This window comes from Cucumis sativus, chromosome 5 (assembly GCF_000004075.3).
Source record: "Cucumis sativus cultivar 9930 chromosome 5, Cucumber_9930_V3, whole genome shotgun sequence".
Taxonomy (NCBI): Eukaryota; Viridiplantae; Streptophyta; class Magnoliopsida; order Cucurbitales; family Cucurbitaceae; genus Cucumis; species Cucumis sativus.
Genome location: NC_026659.2, coordinates 18,387,238 through 18,406,506, shown reverse-complemented (window position 1 = coordinate 18,406,506; position 19,269 = coordinate 18,387,238). Strand labels below are relative to the sequence as shown.

Here is a 19,269-nt window from a genome sequence, read left to right as displayed (position 1 = left end):
TTCAAAATCTATAAGAATAAATACTAATTTTGTAAATATTTTTATCATTATTTAGCTATATTTGAAAATAACTCAAAAATAAACTTATTTACAAATATATGAAAATAGAATTATATAACACTATTAAAATATCGAAACCAAAAATATTATAGAGTGTCAAAGTTGGTTACTTCAATGGACACAATTAGAAAGGGTTTGAAGGATGAGATGAACACGTAGGAGTGTAAAAGTATACAAACTAAACTAGTAATCACTACAAAAGTATTTAAGAAGAAAAAGGTATTTTCATGGGCTATAAATGGAACCATAGCTCTGATAGCTCTGTGGTCTCGTGTTTATGAATTGAAGGGGAAAACATAAAAAGCCGATTATTGTAAAGGCTTATTGTTATTGTTATCGTTAGTGTTGTTGTTGTTGTGCACAAAATGTCTAGCCTTTCCGATCTCATCAACCTTGACCTCTGCGACTTCACCGATAAGATCATTGCTGAATACATTTGGTAATAATTACTCTTTAGTTTTCCACCCTTCTTCTTCTTCTTCTTCAACAATATTACTTTTCTTTATATCTTTAAATTTGTTCGCAATGTTTTTCTTATCTTCTTTGAACAGGGTCGGTGGATCTGGGAAAGACGTTCGCAGCAAAGCCAGAGTAAGACCATTTGTTTCCAATATTGTTTATGTACTGTGTGTTCTGATCTTCTCTGTTTTCGTAAGTTAATATAAGTTTGGTGGGGTTTTTCTTTTTGTATGTGAAGACAATTTCAGGGCCTATTAGCGATCCCTCAAAGCTTCCGAAGTGGAACTATGATGGTTCTAGCACTGGCCAAGCCCCTGGCCAAGACAGTGAAGTCATCTTATAGTAATTCATTCATTCCCTCCATCTCCCTATATATCTCTACCTATTTCAATTTGCTAATTAAATACTATGATCATTAATATTAAATGATTTTACACTTTTTTTTTCAACAGCCCACAAGCCATCTTCAGGGATCCCTTCAGAAGAGGAAACAATATTCTTGTAAGTTCACTTTTCTTTTATCCTTAAAAAAGAAGAAAAAAAAAAGAAAGGAAGATCATCTTATGATCTTTGAATTTTGGGTTTATATAGTAATAGCCTTTACTTTTCTAAGTTTTCAAATAAACGATGGAATTTGTGAAACTTAACTTCAGTTCAGTTTTATAATAATTAACAAATATAAGTTATGAGTAGAGGGAATTAGAGTAGTTATAATAATTAATAAGGAAAAGTTGTTATTTAGGTGATATGTGATTCATACACACCAGGCGGAGAGGCGATTCCGACGAACAAGAGGCATGGGGCAGCGAAGATCTTCAGCCATCCTGATGTAGTAGCTGAAGAGCCATGGTAGTTTTTTGTTTTATTTGGGAATTGAGATGTTATAGACTTATAGTTTTAATTTAACAAATTTTGGAGGAAAAAAAAATACAACACAGGTACGGAATTGAGCAGGAGTATACGCTGTTACAAAAGGATGTTAATTGGCCCATCGGATGGCCCATTGGTGGCTTTCCTGGCCCTCAGGTAAACACCATTTTCGGCCTTCTCCATTTCCCCACCCTTTTCTTTCTTTCCCACCTCAATTTCTTCCATCTTTTTTCAATTTAATCATCACATTTACATATACATATGATTAATCATCATTTATTACGTATATTTATGTACTATGTCTCTTTTAGATACAAAATCTTACCTAATTTTGCTTCAACGCCATACAAAAATGGTACTGTCAACATAAACAACCAAGAAACTTTTATGAAAATACATATATATATTTTTTGGTACTAATCTATTTTGTTTATTCTTTGACTTTGAACAATTTATTAGGAGAGTTAAAATGATATGTTTTGAGAATAATTAATGAGGAGGTGGAGTGAGTGCAGGGGCCATATTACTGCGGTGCTGGCGCAGATAAAACATTTGGACGTGACATTGTGGATGCTCATTACAAGGCTTGTTTATATGCGGGTGTCAACATTAGCGGCATTAACGGCGAAGTCATGCCCGGTCAGGTACTCCATTAAACTAAACCAATCTTCTTATCAATTTCATATATATGTATGTCTTCTAACTTTCCACCCCAATTATAATTAACTTACTTATAATATTCTTGCGTGAATATTGATATCATACAACCGAATATTAGTGGTTTGATTTGATAAGAAAAGGTAAAATTTTAATAAAACCAAAAAAGTAAACTAACTTAATTGGAGCCAAAGGGATAAAAATGAATGGGTTGGTTTTGATTCTCTAAAATTCAACTTACCTACGGTACCTATCGGCTATCACCACACAACTATTATATAATAAAATGAGAATGGAATTGGTTGGTGCAGTGGGAATTCCAAGTTGGTCCTTCAGTGGGAATATCAGCAGCAGATGAACTGTGGGTCGCTCGTTACATTTTAGAGGTAACTTCAAAATTACCATCACCATCTCTTCTTTTACCTTTTACTAATTTTTCTTTTCTTTTCTTTTTTTCATTTAACAGAGGATTACGGAAATGGCTGGTGTGGTTCTTTCTTTTGACCCCAAACCAATTCAGGTTACAAATTTCGATTCCTTTTCTTTTTCTTTTTAAAATAACAACCAATTTCAACTTCATCTTTATTCTGTTTGATTAACACACATTAGGGCGATTGGAATGGAGCTGGCGCCCATACAAACTACAGGTAATAACTATTTGTTTTCATTGTTCTTGATCTAAAATTAAGGTTACGTTTTATTTACTTTAATTTTAAGGATAAGTAATTAGGTGGTGCATTATATTATTTATGCCCTAAATCTTTTAGGTGTGGAGTATATGATATTGTTTTGCAATAAAATTTTCAGTACGAAGTCGATGAGAGGAGAGGGAGGTTATGAGGTGATAAAAAAAGCAATTGAAAAATTGGGTGTTAGGCACAAAGAGCACATCGCCGCGTACGGAGACGGCAATGAGCGTCGTCTAACTGGTCGACACGAAACAGCTGACATCAACACTTTCTTATGGGTAAAACAAACTAACGTTTTTGATCATCCATACTCCTTTCCTTTATTAGGCTAAATTAATATAAAAGAAGAGAGAGTGAGAATTGAAACTCTTGTTTGGCATAGGGTGTTGCAAACCGAGGAGCTTCGATTCGAGTGGGGCGAGACACTGAGAAGGCGGGGAAAGGGTATTTTGAGGACAGAAGGCCTGCCTCTAACATGGATCCTTACACAGTCACTTCCATGATTGCAGAAACTACCATCCTTTGGAACCCATGAATACTATGACCTCACTCTCACCATTATCTTTTGCCCATTCAGCTTTCTAATTTCCAAGCGTTTTACCCACAACACAAAATTGGTTCTTCTTCTTCTTCTTCTCCTCTTTATCTTTAGTTGCAGAAGGGGAAACTTTCACTTTTTTCAAGTTTAAATAATAAAGTTAGGATTTTAGGAAAGTGGGTTTTGTGAAGTTTTGTACCAATAAAAAGAAAAAGCAGTTTGTGGACTGATTTTGTCTCTTTTTCATTCTAATATCTGATTATGTAATAATAATTATTATAATATTTGGAAATTTAACCTGATAGTGTCGGCTATATCATCAAGTATATATCTTTTTTTAAGCTTATATTCACCTAATTATTAGGGATGCTAATCTACAATTTAATTAAATTTGGAAATTTAATTTGATGAATTCAATTTTTATAAGAAATATCTAATGAAATTAATATCTACAGTCAATTGTGTTTTCATTTTTTTTTTTCAATATATAGTCAATTGTGGGCATCTACTTCTTCTTGACAACATAAAACTAAATGTTGGCTTATGGAATTAGGACTTGGCTTCTAGCCGGTGTTTGCACCATTGAGGTGTTATGTTTCGTTCTACGCTTGGTTTTGCTACCATTATCAAAGCATTGTTTATTTATGAGTCAAAAGGTTCTGTGATGATTTTGTTTCCCTTAGTCTTTGCATTACATGATAAGGTCGTAGAACCCATTGATTTATTTCGCATTGAAGTCAATACATTGTCTCTCTTGTGAATCACGTTGGTATAGAACTAGTGGGCTAAACTTCGCCTCAAACTCCTACAACCTTTGACAAAATTTCTTCCAACTTACACATTGACTAAGGGAATGATAGACGCAAGGATCACCATATCCTTAGGGTAAAAACCCATTTAAAAAAGGAACCTTCCTCCTTTTCCTTTAGGGCATGGGTAGGTGTCCTAGTTTCTTCTTTATCCAATTTTGTTTTTTGAGTAGCATATGCCTCTTCCTACGCTCCCGCTCGGCTTCTGTGTTTGTTCTCTTGGGTGCCAACTTTTGTTTCGATGCATACCCTATCCTTTTCTTCTACCATTTTTTCTTTTCCTTCGTTTTTTTCCTCTTTGCCCCCTCTGTCTTTTTTTTTTTTTTCACTCTTTTTTCTCTACTTCCTTTTCTTGTATTTGCCGCTCAACATCCAATCTGCAACGTTCTTCCTCTCGTCTTTTCTTTTCTTCTTTCATCATAATTTTTATTTAACTTGTCATCTAAAAAAATTGTCACTACTTCTAGCTTCTTTTCTCCCTTTCTTCTTCTTTGAACCAACAAGAGCAAATGATGCATCGTCTTTTACGACTTTCAACTTTTTCTTAGTCTCCTTTGTCTTTTTCAAAAGCTCGTTAGCCAATTGCTTAGCTGAATTCGTAGAAAGGATCTCCTCTATGTCACATCCCATCTCAGAGCACCTCCTTACTAGGCCCGAGATGTGGCATGGGGCCAACCAGTATCGTTCTTCTTCTAACAACACCTGTCGATCATGCTTAACTTGTAATAATTCTTATCTATATCATTTAATAAGCTTAGACATATAGTGCAAATAAAAAAATGTTTGAATCTGGAAACAATAAATTAAATCTTTACAAAACATCGTCAGTTTTACCAACCAAAGGATAACATGTTCAAAAATATTATATAGAAAAAACTAAGTTCAGAGTCTCAACTAGACAACATTGTTACAAAACTCAAATCAAACAACTTTTCCAAATCTATTACATACAATACCGCTAAGTCCCTTCTAGCTCAAATACAACTCAGTATGCATGAATGGAATGAGTGATACAAAACTCTATTCAACTTTTAGCAGTGTAGGTGGAGCTCTAGCATGCATCAAACTACGATCTCTACCTAGTAGAAAAATAAACAAGTAAGAAGTGAGCTATAAAGATTCTTCAACAAATAGTATAGCTCGAAAGCATCTTGAACGAATGCCTTAAAGAACAATGGACTTCCCTTTTTATAAGAAGGAAGAACTTCAAAATGAACAAGGAAATAGATATTTTAAAGATTTCCAATTAAAAGATCTTTTCGGTTAAAAACCTTGTTAATGAAGGAACTTAAAAGATCTACTAAAAATAATCGTTTGTGAGAGAAAGAGACATCAACTAAAGAATCAATAAAAATCACTACAAGAAATCAGAATTTTTTCGACGCATATTATAGCATCGACCTAACAAACGCTGGAAAATATAGCACTTCCGCTCACGCCATAAGGCGTGTGTCAGCATATGCCATCTATCCCGACGTCACGAATTCAATGTTGGGAATAGCCACCCAATCTCTGACGCTATACACGTACACGTCGGGGAAAAGTAAACAATTAAATAATAATTTTCTTTTTTCCAACATCAGGCATATATACGTCGCGAATTAGGTGGCTATTTCCGACGTGGACATGTACTGCGTCATGGAAAAGGAAATTATTATTTAATTATTTACTTTTCTTCGACACAATGCATACATATAAAAAATTTGATTGTCATTTCTAACGATTACATTGACTACATTAGGGAAAAGAAAATAATAAAATAATTTGTTTGATATATTCTCTTTGACACCATGCATACAACGTCACGCGAGTGGGAGTTACTATTTCTGACATTTTACTTGCCACTGTGATTTACGTTTTACTTAAGCTGTCAGGAGATCCTCTATAAATTTCCAGATTTGTGTTCATAGAATACAGATTCGAAAAGAGAGAAAATAGTTAGAGAGAAAGAGATCGAGAGGGAGAGATCTATTCGCCGTTTGTCGTTCATTCGTCGTCGTGGCCACGTTGCTCCGTGGCTCACCGTCCCCTGCTCGTTATCCTATTCTACTGTTGCTGCTGTAGATTCCGTTAAGTTCTTGGTTATTTTTTGTTTTTTTAAAGTTAAATAAATGTATCTATAAAAATATTGAAATTGTTATAGGTTTATGGTTGAAATTGTTGCTGCTCTTGGAAGTGTTAGGTAGCTTGCAAATATTGAAGTAATATGTGGTTAGGTTGTTTTGGTTATACTCCAGTTTAAACTTAGCTTTAATGAAAGTTGGGAGATTGGGTACTTATGAGGTGTAACTTATTCATAGAGTAAGTTTGAGCATTTGAGAGGAATATAAGATTAATCAAACCTATTTATGTTTTAGGTCTTTAATGATGGACAAAGGGTTGGATGAAACTTAGGAATAAATTCTCGGTTGAGTTATAAGGAGGGAGTGTCCCAATTTTTAGAGTTTGCAAAGTTTTACATTGATAATTATGGACGAATAAGATGTCCATACAAGAGAGGCATGAACTCAATTTGGGAGTCATGAGAGGGTGTGGGCGACATTTATTAATAATTGGAATATCCCCCTCCTATAATGATTGGGTGTATCATGGAGAGCCAGTGAAATTGCATAGAGATATAGAAAGATTTGACGAAGAAACTAGTAGCAACTCTTTTCATGAAGAAAATGAAATGTTGGGTATGCTTAATGATTTACAAGCTCCGATTGAACATGAAGAAGAAACATAGGAGTATTTGAAGAATGAAATGTTGTTTAATATTGGTGTAGAACAAGAGACAATAAACATATTTAAGGAGTTATTGAATGAAACACGTAATGAGTTATACCCCGGTTGTTCAGAATTTTATCCTCCCTGAACTTTTTGGTTAAGTTGATGCCTATCAAAATTCACAATGGTTGGAGTAATAAGTCCTTCGACATGTTATTAGAACTGTTAAAAGCATCGTTTCCAATGGGTACTACTATCCTTAGTTCATTCTACGAAGCTAAACAAAAACTGTGTGACTTAGGCCTAGGATACGAGACTATATATGCATATAAGTATAATTGCATATTGTACTGGAAGAATTTGGTGATTTGTAACATTTTCCAACTTGTGGTGAGTCTCGATACAAGGTTAGTCCAAACAAAAGGAAATTTTTTTGCTTAAGGTATTGCACCACTTTTCATTGATACCGAGACTACAACGATTGTTTGTATCACAAGAAGACTCGTCTGACATGAGATGCCAAAAGGATAAACGAGTCGACAAAATAGAGAATATTTTAAGACATTCAACTGATGCAAAGGAACTAGAAGCATTTTGATTGTGAATTTCCAGATTTCACTTCACATATTCACGAAACGTTCGTTTAGAATTGGCTTCAGACAAGTTTAATCTGTTTGGAAATATGAGTATCCGTATAGCATGTGGCTTGTGATGTTAATTTCTTATAATTTTTCACCTAGAAAATGCATGAAAGGGCAGTCTACAAGTAAGTTTATAAATTATACTTTCCATATATGTTAAACCTACATATACAAAAACCTAATTCGTATGTTCTTTCCTTTGCAGCAATGGTCTGTGCTTGATTTTACAGATCCAAGCACTTAATTGATCTGTTGAGCATTAAATGTTCAACACATGGAAAGAGTTTAGGGAGACTGCCACAAGCATTCTAAGAAGTTCAATGACCCTAAACAAGCACGTGTCAACCCATCGAACAAATTGGTCAATCGTTTGGATGATTGGCACTTCCTTTGCGCTCACTACTTGAGCTGCCAATTTTCAGGTGATTTACATCTTCTAATATTCCTTGATGTTACTTCATTTCTTTTGTTTGTATGTAACATTTTGATTGTTTGTATGTAGGAGCAATCAAGGACCAATAAAGCCGCTAGAGCGAAATAGCCTAATAACCATAGGTGCAGGTCCAAGTCGTCATTCCTAGAACTACAACATGAGCTTATTGAACAACGAGATCAGCCAGTGGACCATGTGGAGTTGTTTAGAGAAACATATGCCAACAAGAGTGGTCAATTCATTTTACAGGCGGCTGCAAATGTGCATGTAAGTTTATGAAAACATTTTGTTTTATTTACTTACTTTTAATTGTGAGTTCATAACTTAAAACTTTTGGTGCATAATTAAATGCTAGAACTCTAGTCCCAACCCACTCATGAAGGTTCTCAACCACTCTTCGGAGACGAGATATTCGAAACCGTTTTAGGTAGATGATCGGGCTACTCAAAAGATCTTAGTTGAGACCCCAACCCAAGTCTCAAAAGAGTGTGGTAGCCTTCATATTCGCAAGAAATGCACTCTAGAGAGGTTAGCGAACTAAAGAGCTAGCTTTGAAAACACTAAATGATTAATTGAAGAACAACAAACAATGTTAGTGTTGCATGCCGAAAAATGAAAAAAATGAAGAAGATGAATGAGGAAATGAGTCAGGCACACAGAGAACTCTAAACAGTAGTTGCAGTTACGTATTTTTGAACCTTTAAGCTATTTAATTTGTTATCCGTGATATATATATAAATTTATTTTCATGTCGTTGTAGGTGTGAACTTGTGGAAATTTGAGGTTCGCGGTGATTAGGAGATAATGCATTTTCTTTTATCTTTTTTATGTAATTTCTTCAAAGAATTTGTAATCGTTGAATATTTGAATTTAGTTTATAATATAAATCAAATTTAGTATTTTAGTAAATTTTTATTAATTTTGTGTTAGTTGTATTTTGGAATTTTGTTGAATTTAAATCGAGTCGTAAACCAAAAGAGTACCTCACAATTTTTTTAATATAATAATTAAAAAAATATTAAAAATATCTCCCGTTGTACACAAAAGGCATTGGGAATAAGGCCCTTATCCCGATGTGGCGTCGAAAGTCCCCTATTGTTGACATGCTCCATCTGTCAGCATTGATGGCATCAGAAGTAAGACATTCTAGACGCCTTTCAGTTTGCGTGTAGGGAATGCCTCCCTTGACGACGCATTATCGTCAATTTCCTTCCCGACGACACCATGTACGTTGGGAGATCCTTTTTCGATGCCTTTGGGAATATATACCGACACTTGACATCGTCAAAAAACCCCGATTTCTTTTGTCAAATAAACTAATAAAAAGAAACTAAATATTTTCTTTTGTCAAAAACGTAACAAACTTTATTGAATAATCCTCAACAACAACTTTGGAGGAATGTAGGGCGAGAAGTGATTTAGGGTAGTTCTAGTATTATGATAATCCAATATTATAATAATAGTACTCCTAGTATTATGATAGTCTGTGCTTGGGGCGCAAATTATTATAGTCTATGTTTGGGGTGCAAACTATCATAATTTGTGTTATTATAAAGTGTGTTTGGGGTGCAAACTATTACAACTAGGGTTTTTTACAACTTTTTTTAAAAAAATATATCTTGTAGATCCAATACACATTTTTCATAAAGTGATTTTATTACATAAATTTGATTATGATATTCGTTCAATAAATTTAGAATCAATTGTGATGTTTCATGATATTTTTTTTTTCATATATTATACACTGAATTAAGTAAGCTTCTAATTACGACATTCCAAGCAATAAATTTAAGCTTCGATATCGCGCTTCCACTAATCTTTGTTTCCATGCATATATATTTGTCATGAAATACAATATTTTCCTTAAAAGCATTTTCCTTAATCTTTTTAAATTATAACGTTCATCTCATAAATTAAAATTACTATTATTAAATAATTACTTTTACGACTTTTTTTTGCATGGTACATCAAATGAAAAAACTTTTAAATTATGACGTTCATATTATAAATTAAGCTTTGATCTTCCTTATGCACTAATATTTTTTTCCATGCATATATATTTTCTATGAAATACAAAATTTTGCTTCAAATTAATTTCTTTAATCTTCTTAATTACATCGACGTTCATTTTATAAATTGAACTAATTGAATCGTTAGTTTTCACTAACGACGTTCAATTCATAAACTTAGCTTAAATCATTAGTTTTTCGCTAATTTATTTTTGGCATACACATGTAATGGAAAATATATAATTAGAAATTGATATGATTGAAATTATTGTACTAAAGTGAATTAAAAATAAAGAAAATAAAGAGGAGAGTTATTGAATATATGAGTAAAAAAAAACAATTATAATGCATATATATAGGAAGTGAAAAAGTGTACAATAAACTTTAAACATATATTTTATCAAGAGAAAAAGAAAGGGTGTTATAAAAAACTAAATCAAAAAAGTGAGAGAAAAGGAAAGTGAGTAAATGGAGAAAAAGTGAAAAATGACCCGTAGGGTCTACCTTTGAAAAGTTGAAAAGAACTGGGGAAGGAATGAAATAGTGAAAAAAATAAAATAAAAAGGATTATAGAAAACGGATTTCCCTTAATCGGAGACTCAATTGTGGAGTGAACCCACCTCACTCCCGAAGATATACTGTCCATGAAGAGCAACATATGATATGATTTCGTCACTTTGGACTATCTTAAAACTTGGTAGTTAATGATATAGCTTGGTGAGCAATGAATAGGGTTAAATCTGGTTGTTAGTAGAATACTTTACTTATTAGTTGAGGCAAGATTAGCCTGGTTATCAATACTTTTCTTATTAGCATAGGCATGGCTCCATCAAGCTTTGAAGTAGCTTGTGTAGACTAACTAATTAAAGAAATTATTAATTCCTCTAAGGGAGAAATAAATGATATTTCCACAGTAGTTATCTTAATTACAATATTAAAATTTAAAAGATAATTTATAATAGGTTTAAAGTTTGTGTGGCAACTTTATGATAATGGTTGGAAATAGATTCACACTCTTTGGCACTAGAGGGATAGAGGGTTTGAAATGTATTTTTTAAAGTAGAGAAAAAAAGTTTAGGGTCAAAATGTTTAAAATGTTGATGTGTATAAAAGGTAAAAATAGACAAATATCTAAAAAATGTGAATATTTGTAGGAGAATTTAGAAAAGAAGAAGATATATTTAAGTTAAATAAATAAAGATAAACATAAAAAAAATGAAAGTTAAAGGGAATAATATGGAAAAGAAAAAGAAATAAAAACATGAAACCGAGTGGTGGTGTGGAACATAATATCCCCATAAAATTCCAACCAGTTTTCCCCCAAAAGCCCACACTATTCTTCCCTTTCTTCCCATGCCATTTCCATCCCTCTCCCTCAACCCATTCCCGGACCGGAAGAACCCAACCCCGACGGAACCCACGCTGCAACGCGAATCATGCACTTGCAACAGACAACGACTTAGCGGCGGTTAAGGCAGCCGCATGGGCCTGGTACCAGCATGGGTCCGGCTCCGAATCCAAGCCGATGCGGGAATTCGGACTCACCAGGCCCATCACTGTCCCCAAGCCATCTCGCTACAGACTCGAAGCCACAAACCGAAGTGATCCAACTATTTTGATTCAGGACAAGTTACAAACACCTACTCCGCATACCAACTCTCTCCTCGACAGCTACGAAATTGCCAGCATTTCTAGACGGTTATCTGACCTTTTAGACCCCAATGATCGCAATAATTTTAGCCTTAGGAGCTTTGAATCTGAGATTATGGATCTAGGACGACAAATTGAGGGGAAAACCACGAAGCCCAACAAATTCAGTGGCTTATGGCGGTGGCGGAGGCGGAAACCGTCGTTGATGTGCGGGAAAATGGAGGATGTGGTTCTTGCCACCCAAAAACATCACCGCCGGCCCATGCCACGGTGGACCTAAGTTAGCTAAGCCCGCCCTAAGGTTAGTTAGTTCTTCACTCATCTGCCATTTTTGTGTTTTTACGTTAAAATTTTGGTTAAATGGTTACCTTAAATTTGATTGAAGTTTCAAACTTTTTAGCTTTAAATACTTCCGGTTGATATATTAATTTTGGTTAGAATACGTTACTTTATTAATCGTTTTAGTTTATGGTCTTTTAATAGGTCGGAATTTATGCCCATTTCTTAGGCGTTTTCTTGAGAGAAAAAAGAAATTGAGCTCGCTCTTAAAATCTAAAAATTATAAAGCATGTTTTCAAAAACCTATTCTTTCTTTTTATTTTTTTTAGTTTTTCAGAACTTTTTAAAATTTTTGCGAACATTATAGGAAGTAGACAATATGTATAAAAAAAAAAAATTTGAGAGAGAAGTAAGAGTTTTAGAAATTTAATTTTCAAATAAAAAAAACAACAAACAAAATAGTTATTATAAATGGGGTTATAGAAAATAAGCTTTTGGTTTCCATAACAATATTTTGCAAAATTTGTAAAATAATTTTTATACACAATTTACAAATTTTGGAGGTTTCAGTTTTGTTGGTCAACAGTTTGGTATGTTAATTGTATAAAAGAAAAAAAAAATAGTTAGATATTGAATACACATAATAGGAATAATAATTAAAATAAAATTAGTTACGTTAAAATATTGTTGGGTTGTTGGATTTTGTGAAGGAAAATTTTGGAATGGGCGAAAGGGCGAAAGGGCGAAAGGGCGGAAGGGCGAGGAGAGGGTGTGATTCCCCAATCGTCACATCGTGAAGCGGGGGAGTTAATACGGCCTTACAACATGTTAATTGTTAGGTATACTCATTTATTTTTGTATTTATTAACTTTACCACACAACAAACATCACATACCATTTCCTTTCTTACTCTCATTTTCAATCTCTTTTTCCCCTTTTCTTATCTACTCTCTAACACTACAAAATATGTTGTTGATTGAAAAATACTATGTAGGTAAATAAATTGATAGTATTGCTATTGTTGAATTACATACATCTCTTAATAGTTTAATTTGTGAATTTTTCTCTGACTCACATGTATTTGGTCATATACATATCAATTTGTGGCCAAACGTTACATTTAATGTGATGAATAATAAAGTTCACATGTTATTTGTGGTCGTAATTAAGTGGAGTCTTTAGAATTTTTTTATGGTCTTTATTCATTGTATTTCAATACAATTAACACCAACTTCTAACCCACTTTTCTACTCTTTTCATTTAAATCATATACTTTAACTAATACAAATTATAACATGTATTAGATTATTAAAACTATTAACTTTTTCGATGCTAATCAGTATGTTATCTTTCGAACTACACTAAAAAAGTAATAATATCTAATACTTTAATTTAATGCGAGTTTATATTTTTCTTACACTTGCATCATCATAACAATTATCATATCATAATATCAAGATCTGTTTAGTAAAGAATTTAAAAACATAAACTTAAAAACAAGGTATTCAATAAAAATAAACTTGTATTTTATGTTTGTATATTCCAATATTGAATTTTAATTTCAAAACTAGCTTAAATGTGTTTGATGTTGTATACTTATAAATCATGATACTTATCTTACTTGCACGCTAAGATTATTTAATTTATAAATAAATTTTTATTAATTTGTTTATGAATATAATTTATATTTTTAAAAAATGGTTAAACTGCAAAATTAGTTTCCATATATATGGTTCCATTAATAAACTTAATAAATAATAGAACAGAGAAAGTAAGAGTCTAATTTCTATAGTATGGTAAAGGTAAAACCTCGTATAATTCTTATGGTTTGAAAATACTTTCACAAACAATACTATTTGAATTTCTATAATTTTATGGACTAAATCCAATCGTTTCAAAATCATAGATATCAAAGGTTTAATTTAACCTAAAATATTTAAATAATTATTATTTAGTAATGTTATATAGGAAGATAATACAACAAATAATATATATTATATTAAAAGAATTATTGAATTTTTTTACATGTGTTTAATATAATTTTGTATTTTCAAATGTAATAGTTCAAATTTTGAATCCAATAAAAATATAAACAAATTTACCCATTACATAATACAAACACATTTTTTAGAATTAGAATCGCCAAATACATTTTTTAGAATTAGAATCGCCAAATGTATATTTACTAAACTATAAAACATATAGATTCTCAATACGTGTTTAATTTTTACGATACAAACGTCTATCCATATTGTTGTTGCTTTTGAGTAGTAAGAGAAAATAAAATTTTAATTTATTTTAGACTTATATGCATGATTCATGTTTAAACAATTTGCGCTTCTCGGGTTTAATGTTTTCTTTTTCTTTTATAGGAGATCAAAAACTATCAACACACTTGAGATGATAAAGCTCTCCAATGTTACTAATTATTCAAACACTATATGGTAGCATGAACACTACTACTTTACTTTACTTAACATATTTTTTTTTATAATTATAAGTCTAGAAGCATTAAATTATCTTCCGTGAAACACAAATTTCTATTCATTGTTTTACGATAATTATTTTAAATAGTAAAATTAAACCCGTCAAAATATTTATAGATATATTGAAGAAGTTTCATTATTGAATTGATTGACAACTATAGGTACTAATAAAACATCTATCAATCTTTATTAGCTTGTATATAGTAGTCTAGTTATGGGTGTCTATCACATATAAAATGACCATTTTATTATATATTTGTATATATTTTAGTCAATACAATTGTTTTTCTAGGGTTTAAATTTATTTATTTTTAGTTTAATTAAATGAGATGAAAAACAGGTAAGTGTTTTTTTAATAATTTGATATGATTGGTTTAGGGATTCTAAAACAAAGAGGTAGAAGGGGTTGGGGTGTGGGCAGAATGAAATGTGGCCAAACTTCAAACTTAGATGAAGCACAAAAAAGTAGCAAATTTAAATTTATTATCTAATATTCTCCACTTTATGAAATAATTTAAGGAATCCAAGGAAAGGTACAACTCCATCTCCAACTCCTATATTCAATAATTACAAGGAATTCCACTTTTCCTATTATACACATGTCTCAACCATTCTCATATTCCTTTCTTTTTCTCTCTTATATCAACTATATGTATTCCCATACTCTTTTGTTTCCCTTTTTTTTTTCTCACATCATTCTACTTCTCTTCACTATCATTCATTCCATCCTATATGCAACCTCACTCTTCCTTTACAAACACCATAAACCACCTAAATAATTTAATTAATATAATTGTTTGCTAAACATGCACCGATTTTTTTTTTTATCGAAAAGTGACATTTCTATCATAAATCACACATTATTATTTATTTAGAGAACGATGATATTTTTTACCGTCCAGTACTATGCGTTTGCCGACCTCTCCATAAATTAATTTATTACTCATTAGGCAATATTGGAAAAGAAACTGTCATAAATAGTTAATGTCCATTACAACGTACAAACGGGTAGTGCAAATTAGGAAAACAAAAACATGAATTCGATGAAAAGAAAAAAAAATACATGTTTTGCGAAGGAAACAGAGCACCATAGTCATGGGTTTTCGTAGAGGAGAACCCTGTAGCATGTGACCTTCCTCAGATTGGACATCCTAATGAAGCTTTTCTATTACTATCATCACACATTTACTAATGTCCTCCATACTAAGGCCCCGAAATGGATTGCATATGCGTAATGACCTCCTACATCATCACATCTTCTTTCTGGTTAGCTTTATCTGGCCATTCTGCAATGGCCCTAAGTTGATCATTGCAATGTCCAGACGTCCCAAATGAGGTCTTAAGCCTCAAACGCCTGCATGCCGCACTTCCTTTTCTAACCGCTAGAATCTGACCTACAGTCGTTGGACCTACCAAATCGTCTGACCATCATGTCGTCCGGTGAGAGGTTCATCCTCGGGCTGCACATAGCCGGGAACTCTGTCCCCAAGCCATCCTCTACGTAGACACTATCGCTAGGTCTTGGCACGTTGGACTCGATGTCTGCAAATGTCTCAGCATGGGCCCCTGTCACACGGTCTTTTCCAAAGACGTATGACAACTCGTCGTAATGCGGGAAGGACTTGTTCAAAAGTTCTATTTCTGCAGGATTCGTCTAGAAAACAGAGCAAAAAAAAAAAAAAATTGTGATTTGTATTTCATTATACCCTGTTAATCATAAAATTAAGTTTCGCATCTTACCCATACCCAATTTTCGAACACATCCCTCTTAGTGATGATGCACTTCACATCACCGTTCCATTTGAACCACTGCCCGCCGGTCCCCTCATCTCACCAATGGCCTAAAATATCTTTTTCAATAATTTTATTCGACTTTCGATGACAAGGGTGGTCAATCTACAGTTGGGCATTCTTTCTTAATTCTAACATCCTAACTAGTTGTAATAGATAACCCGACCGGAAGGTCCCGTTGTTCGACCTCCACCCCCCAAGTTCACTAAGTCCACAAGGCAGTCTACTGGCACGTCTCCTCCACCATCATCCATGGATGCTTAGGGTTTCTAGATGAACTAGTCATTATGATAAACCAAATGAATCATTAAAAGTATTGTAAGTAACAAATACATATAAATATATAAACCAAGGAAGTAGTATGATAATTAAACATCAATGACAAAGTTATGGAAAAAAAATTCTCAGTACACACAATAAGACGACAACGAAAATTAATGGGAATACACATACTATACAACCATCTTAATAACAGGGTTGTACTACAAAACAAATGGTACTAGTCATTACGCAACTGCCATTTGTTGAACATTGACTCCACAAGGGCATCCCTCCATTGAGTCTGTTCATTTGAGGCCTCAATGTAGTTGATTTCATCACAACTAGTAGTTGCGTGTGTCGAGTCACCCTTGTCTTCGTCATCCAATATGTTGGTGTTCGTCATCTCCCAATTTATTAAATTATGGCGGAGACAGCAAGCCATAATAGTCTAACATTGGACTTGACCAGGTAGTGGGACTTTCTCGTAGTATTGCCCATTGATCCTTCAACAGCCCAAACACTCTTTCAATGATATTTTGTGCAGAAAAATGTTTCATGTTGAAGAACTCCTTCGGTGTTATTGGAGTGTTTCTGATACCACACCACTCTTGCAGATGATATCATTGCTCTTTATACGACGTTAGAAAACCCTTTGCATTTGAGCATCCCGCGTCGCACAGGTAGTAAAACCCTGAGGGATATGAGGTTACATAGTGTTAAGCCGTTAATTAAAGGAAAAAAATTAAATAAATTTCAAACTTATTTAACGTGGGTTAGTGAGAACATATGATCTCACCCTTTGCAACCTTCAGACTATTAAGTAAAAAAATTGCATCTTGTAAGATACGTGAGTCTGTTGCAGATCCTTCTTAGTCGGCTAAGACGAAAACAAAGCTCCCCTTCGTATCGCATACACTAAGAAAATTTGTTGTCACTTCGCCCTTTTGGGTTCAATACCTTGGTAGATCAGTTGCGGACACTTTAACTTTGATGTATGTGTCGTCTAATGTCCCTAGACAATTCTGCAACAAATATCTAATGATGATTTAGAGTTTGGACAAGTTCCAAGTAAAAAAAAATCACAAGTTATTTTAGCCCTAACCTTGAAAGACCACCACCTCATTTGTGCATTTGCTCATCACATGCCGTGGTTGAGCCAATAACTAGTCATGCAGACGAAGCATGACCATCAAGACAATGTTGAAATGTCGCAAGACTATCTCACAGGACCGTACAAACTCTCTTTGAATCTGGTGGTTCTTCACATCGTGCGCCATGACATGAAGAAAGATAGCGACCATCTCGGCCTTAACATCGACAACTTCCATCGGTTATAAACTGGCCGTTGTTCATAGTAAATGGCACAAAATCGTGAAACATCCTCTGTCCATCCGCGTATTTTGGCAACACACAAGGTCAAACATGTGTATTATCATTCGAAAGTACATTAAATGTCTAATCCTATTTCTAGTGTCGACTGGTATTTGAGTTGTCCTCTTGTGGTCATTCAATAGTGCTTCCAATATCATTAGCATCTGTTGTTGGGTGATTGTGAAGGTAGAGACAACAACGACGATTTCGTTTGGATGCATTTTCTAGCTACGTACTATGAAGGGAGAACCTACTAATGGTGAAGAAGATGGTAAGAATCTATAAACTAAAATGTGTATTGTTTTTTCTCTGTAATTGTGCAGTGTAAATGTTTATCGTCTTCTCTAGCATCCAGGTTGAAAACAAATTTGTCAAGTAGATATGTCATTTAACATATTAGTTTTATCTTATTTAATTAAATTTGATATAATTAAATTAATATAAAACTATAAAATATTGAAGAGGTATTCATTAAATAAGATTTAAATGAAATATTAATTAATTAATAATTAACTAATTGATTAATTATTAATTAGTTAGTAGATTTAAAATTTATATTAATTTTATATTTTTTAAATTAATAGAATCACATAACTATCTCCTACTCCATGAAGGAAAAAGAGTGATAAATACGAAAAAAAAAAAAGTTTTTCTTCAACTAATAATTTTGCTTTTTTTTGCAAAAGAGTTTCTCTAACAAAATCTCTAAAAATTTTTTCATCTCAATTGGATCTCAAACGAATCTCATCCCAGAGAATAGAAAGATCTTCGATGGGTGGTGTCCCAATTTGGATATCTGTTTTATAGACTTAGAGACGTCAAACATGTAAGTTTTTCTTTCTCTAATCTATAATTAGAAAACATGCTTAGCTTTAAGTGTTAATAGGAAAACTAGTTTCTTAATTATTTTGCTCAATATATTGATATTTTAGGATTCTCAAATTCAATTGAGGAATGATTATATAAAATCTTCCGCTGTCACAGGGCTTTTATCCCTTTACTCCTAAGACCGAGACAATATTTTATCAAGAAAAAAATTTGAATGATAAATTACAACTTCAAGAACAAATGATAATTTAGAATCGAAATTGTAAAATTTTGCCACCCCGAAATCACAAGGTTTTCATAAAATGATGTAAAAGAGAGGTGGCTCCAATAAGAACACAATTTGCTCTTACACATGTACAATGAAAAATTACGTGAATCAGAAAAATTAAGTGAAAAGTTACGATAAAAAAAAATATCCATGAGAGATTTAATTTTAGGTAAATTTACATAAATATAACAAAAGTGTTAAACATTGACCGTTTGTATAACAATTTAATAAAAGAACCTGAAGCCAATTACTTTTTCATAAGTTTCATATTTATCTTTGTTGGATTTTGATTATTGCAAGATGGTTTTTCAGTTTTTTTTCTTATTCTTTTTTGCGATTTAATATTCTCTTCTTCATATTATTTCTCATTCTCCATTCCAATCTCTTGTTTGCATTTCTTCATTTTCATTCTTCTTCATTTCTCATTTTTTTCTCCTTGGTACAATATCTAAATGATATTG

The 19,269-nt window shown here is 32.9% G+C and overlaps 2 protein-coding genes across 2 annotated transcripts; both read left to right on the top strand.

Moving 5' to 3' along the window:
* The first annotated feature begins 279 nt into the window (after positions 1 to 279).
* Positions 280 to 3,587, top strand: LOC101215515 (glutamine synthetase nodule isozyme). The gene is made up of 12 exons (XM_011656924.2): positions 280 to 499; positions 612 to 651; positions 758 to 861; positions 972 to 1,020; positions 1,262 to 1,368; positions 1,458 to 1,545; positions 1,905 to 2,033; positions 2,358 to 2,432; positions 2,513 to 2,566; positions 2,656 to 2,693; positions 2,854 to 3,013; positions 3,118 to 3,587. The coding sequence occupies exons 1-12, from the start codon at positions 426 to 428 to the stop codon at positions 3,268 to 3,270; spliced, it is 1,071 nt and encodes a 356-aa protein (XP_011655226.1). The 5' UTR covers positions 280 to 425; the 3' UTR covers positions 3,271 to 3,587.
* A 7,812-nt stretch (positions 3,588 to 11,399) lies between these two features.
* On the top strand, positions 11,400 to 11,804 carry LOC105435673. Its single transcript, XM_011657912.2, has one exon. The coding sequence runs from the start codon at positions 11,400 to 11,402 to the stop codon at positions 11,802 to 11,804; it is 405 nt and encodes a 134-aa protein (XP_011656214.2).
* Positions 11,805 to 19,269: the final 7,465 nt, after the last annotated feature.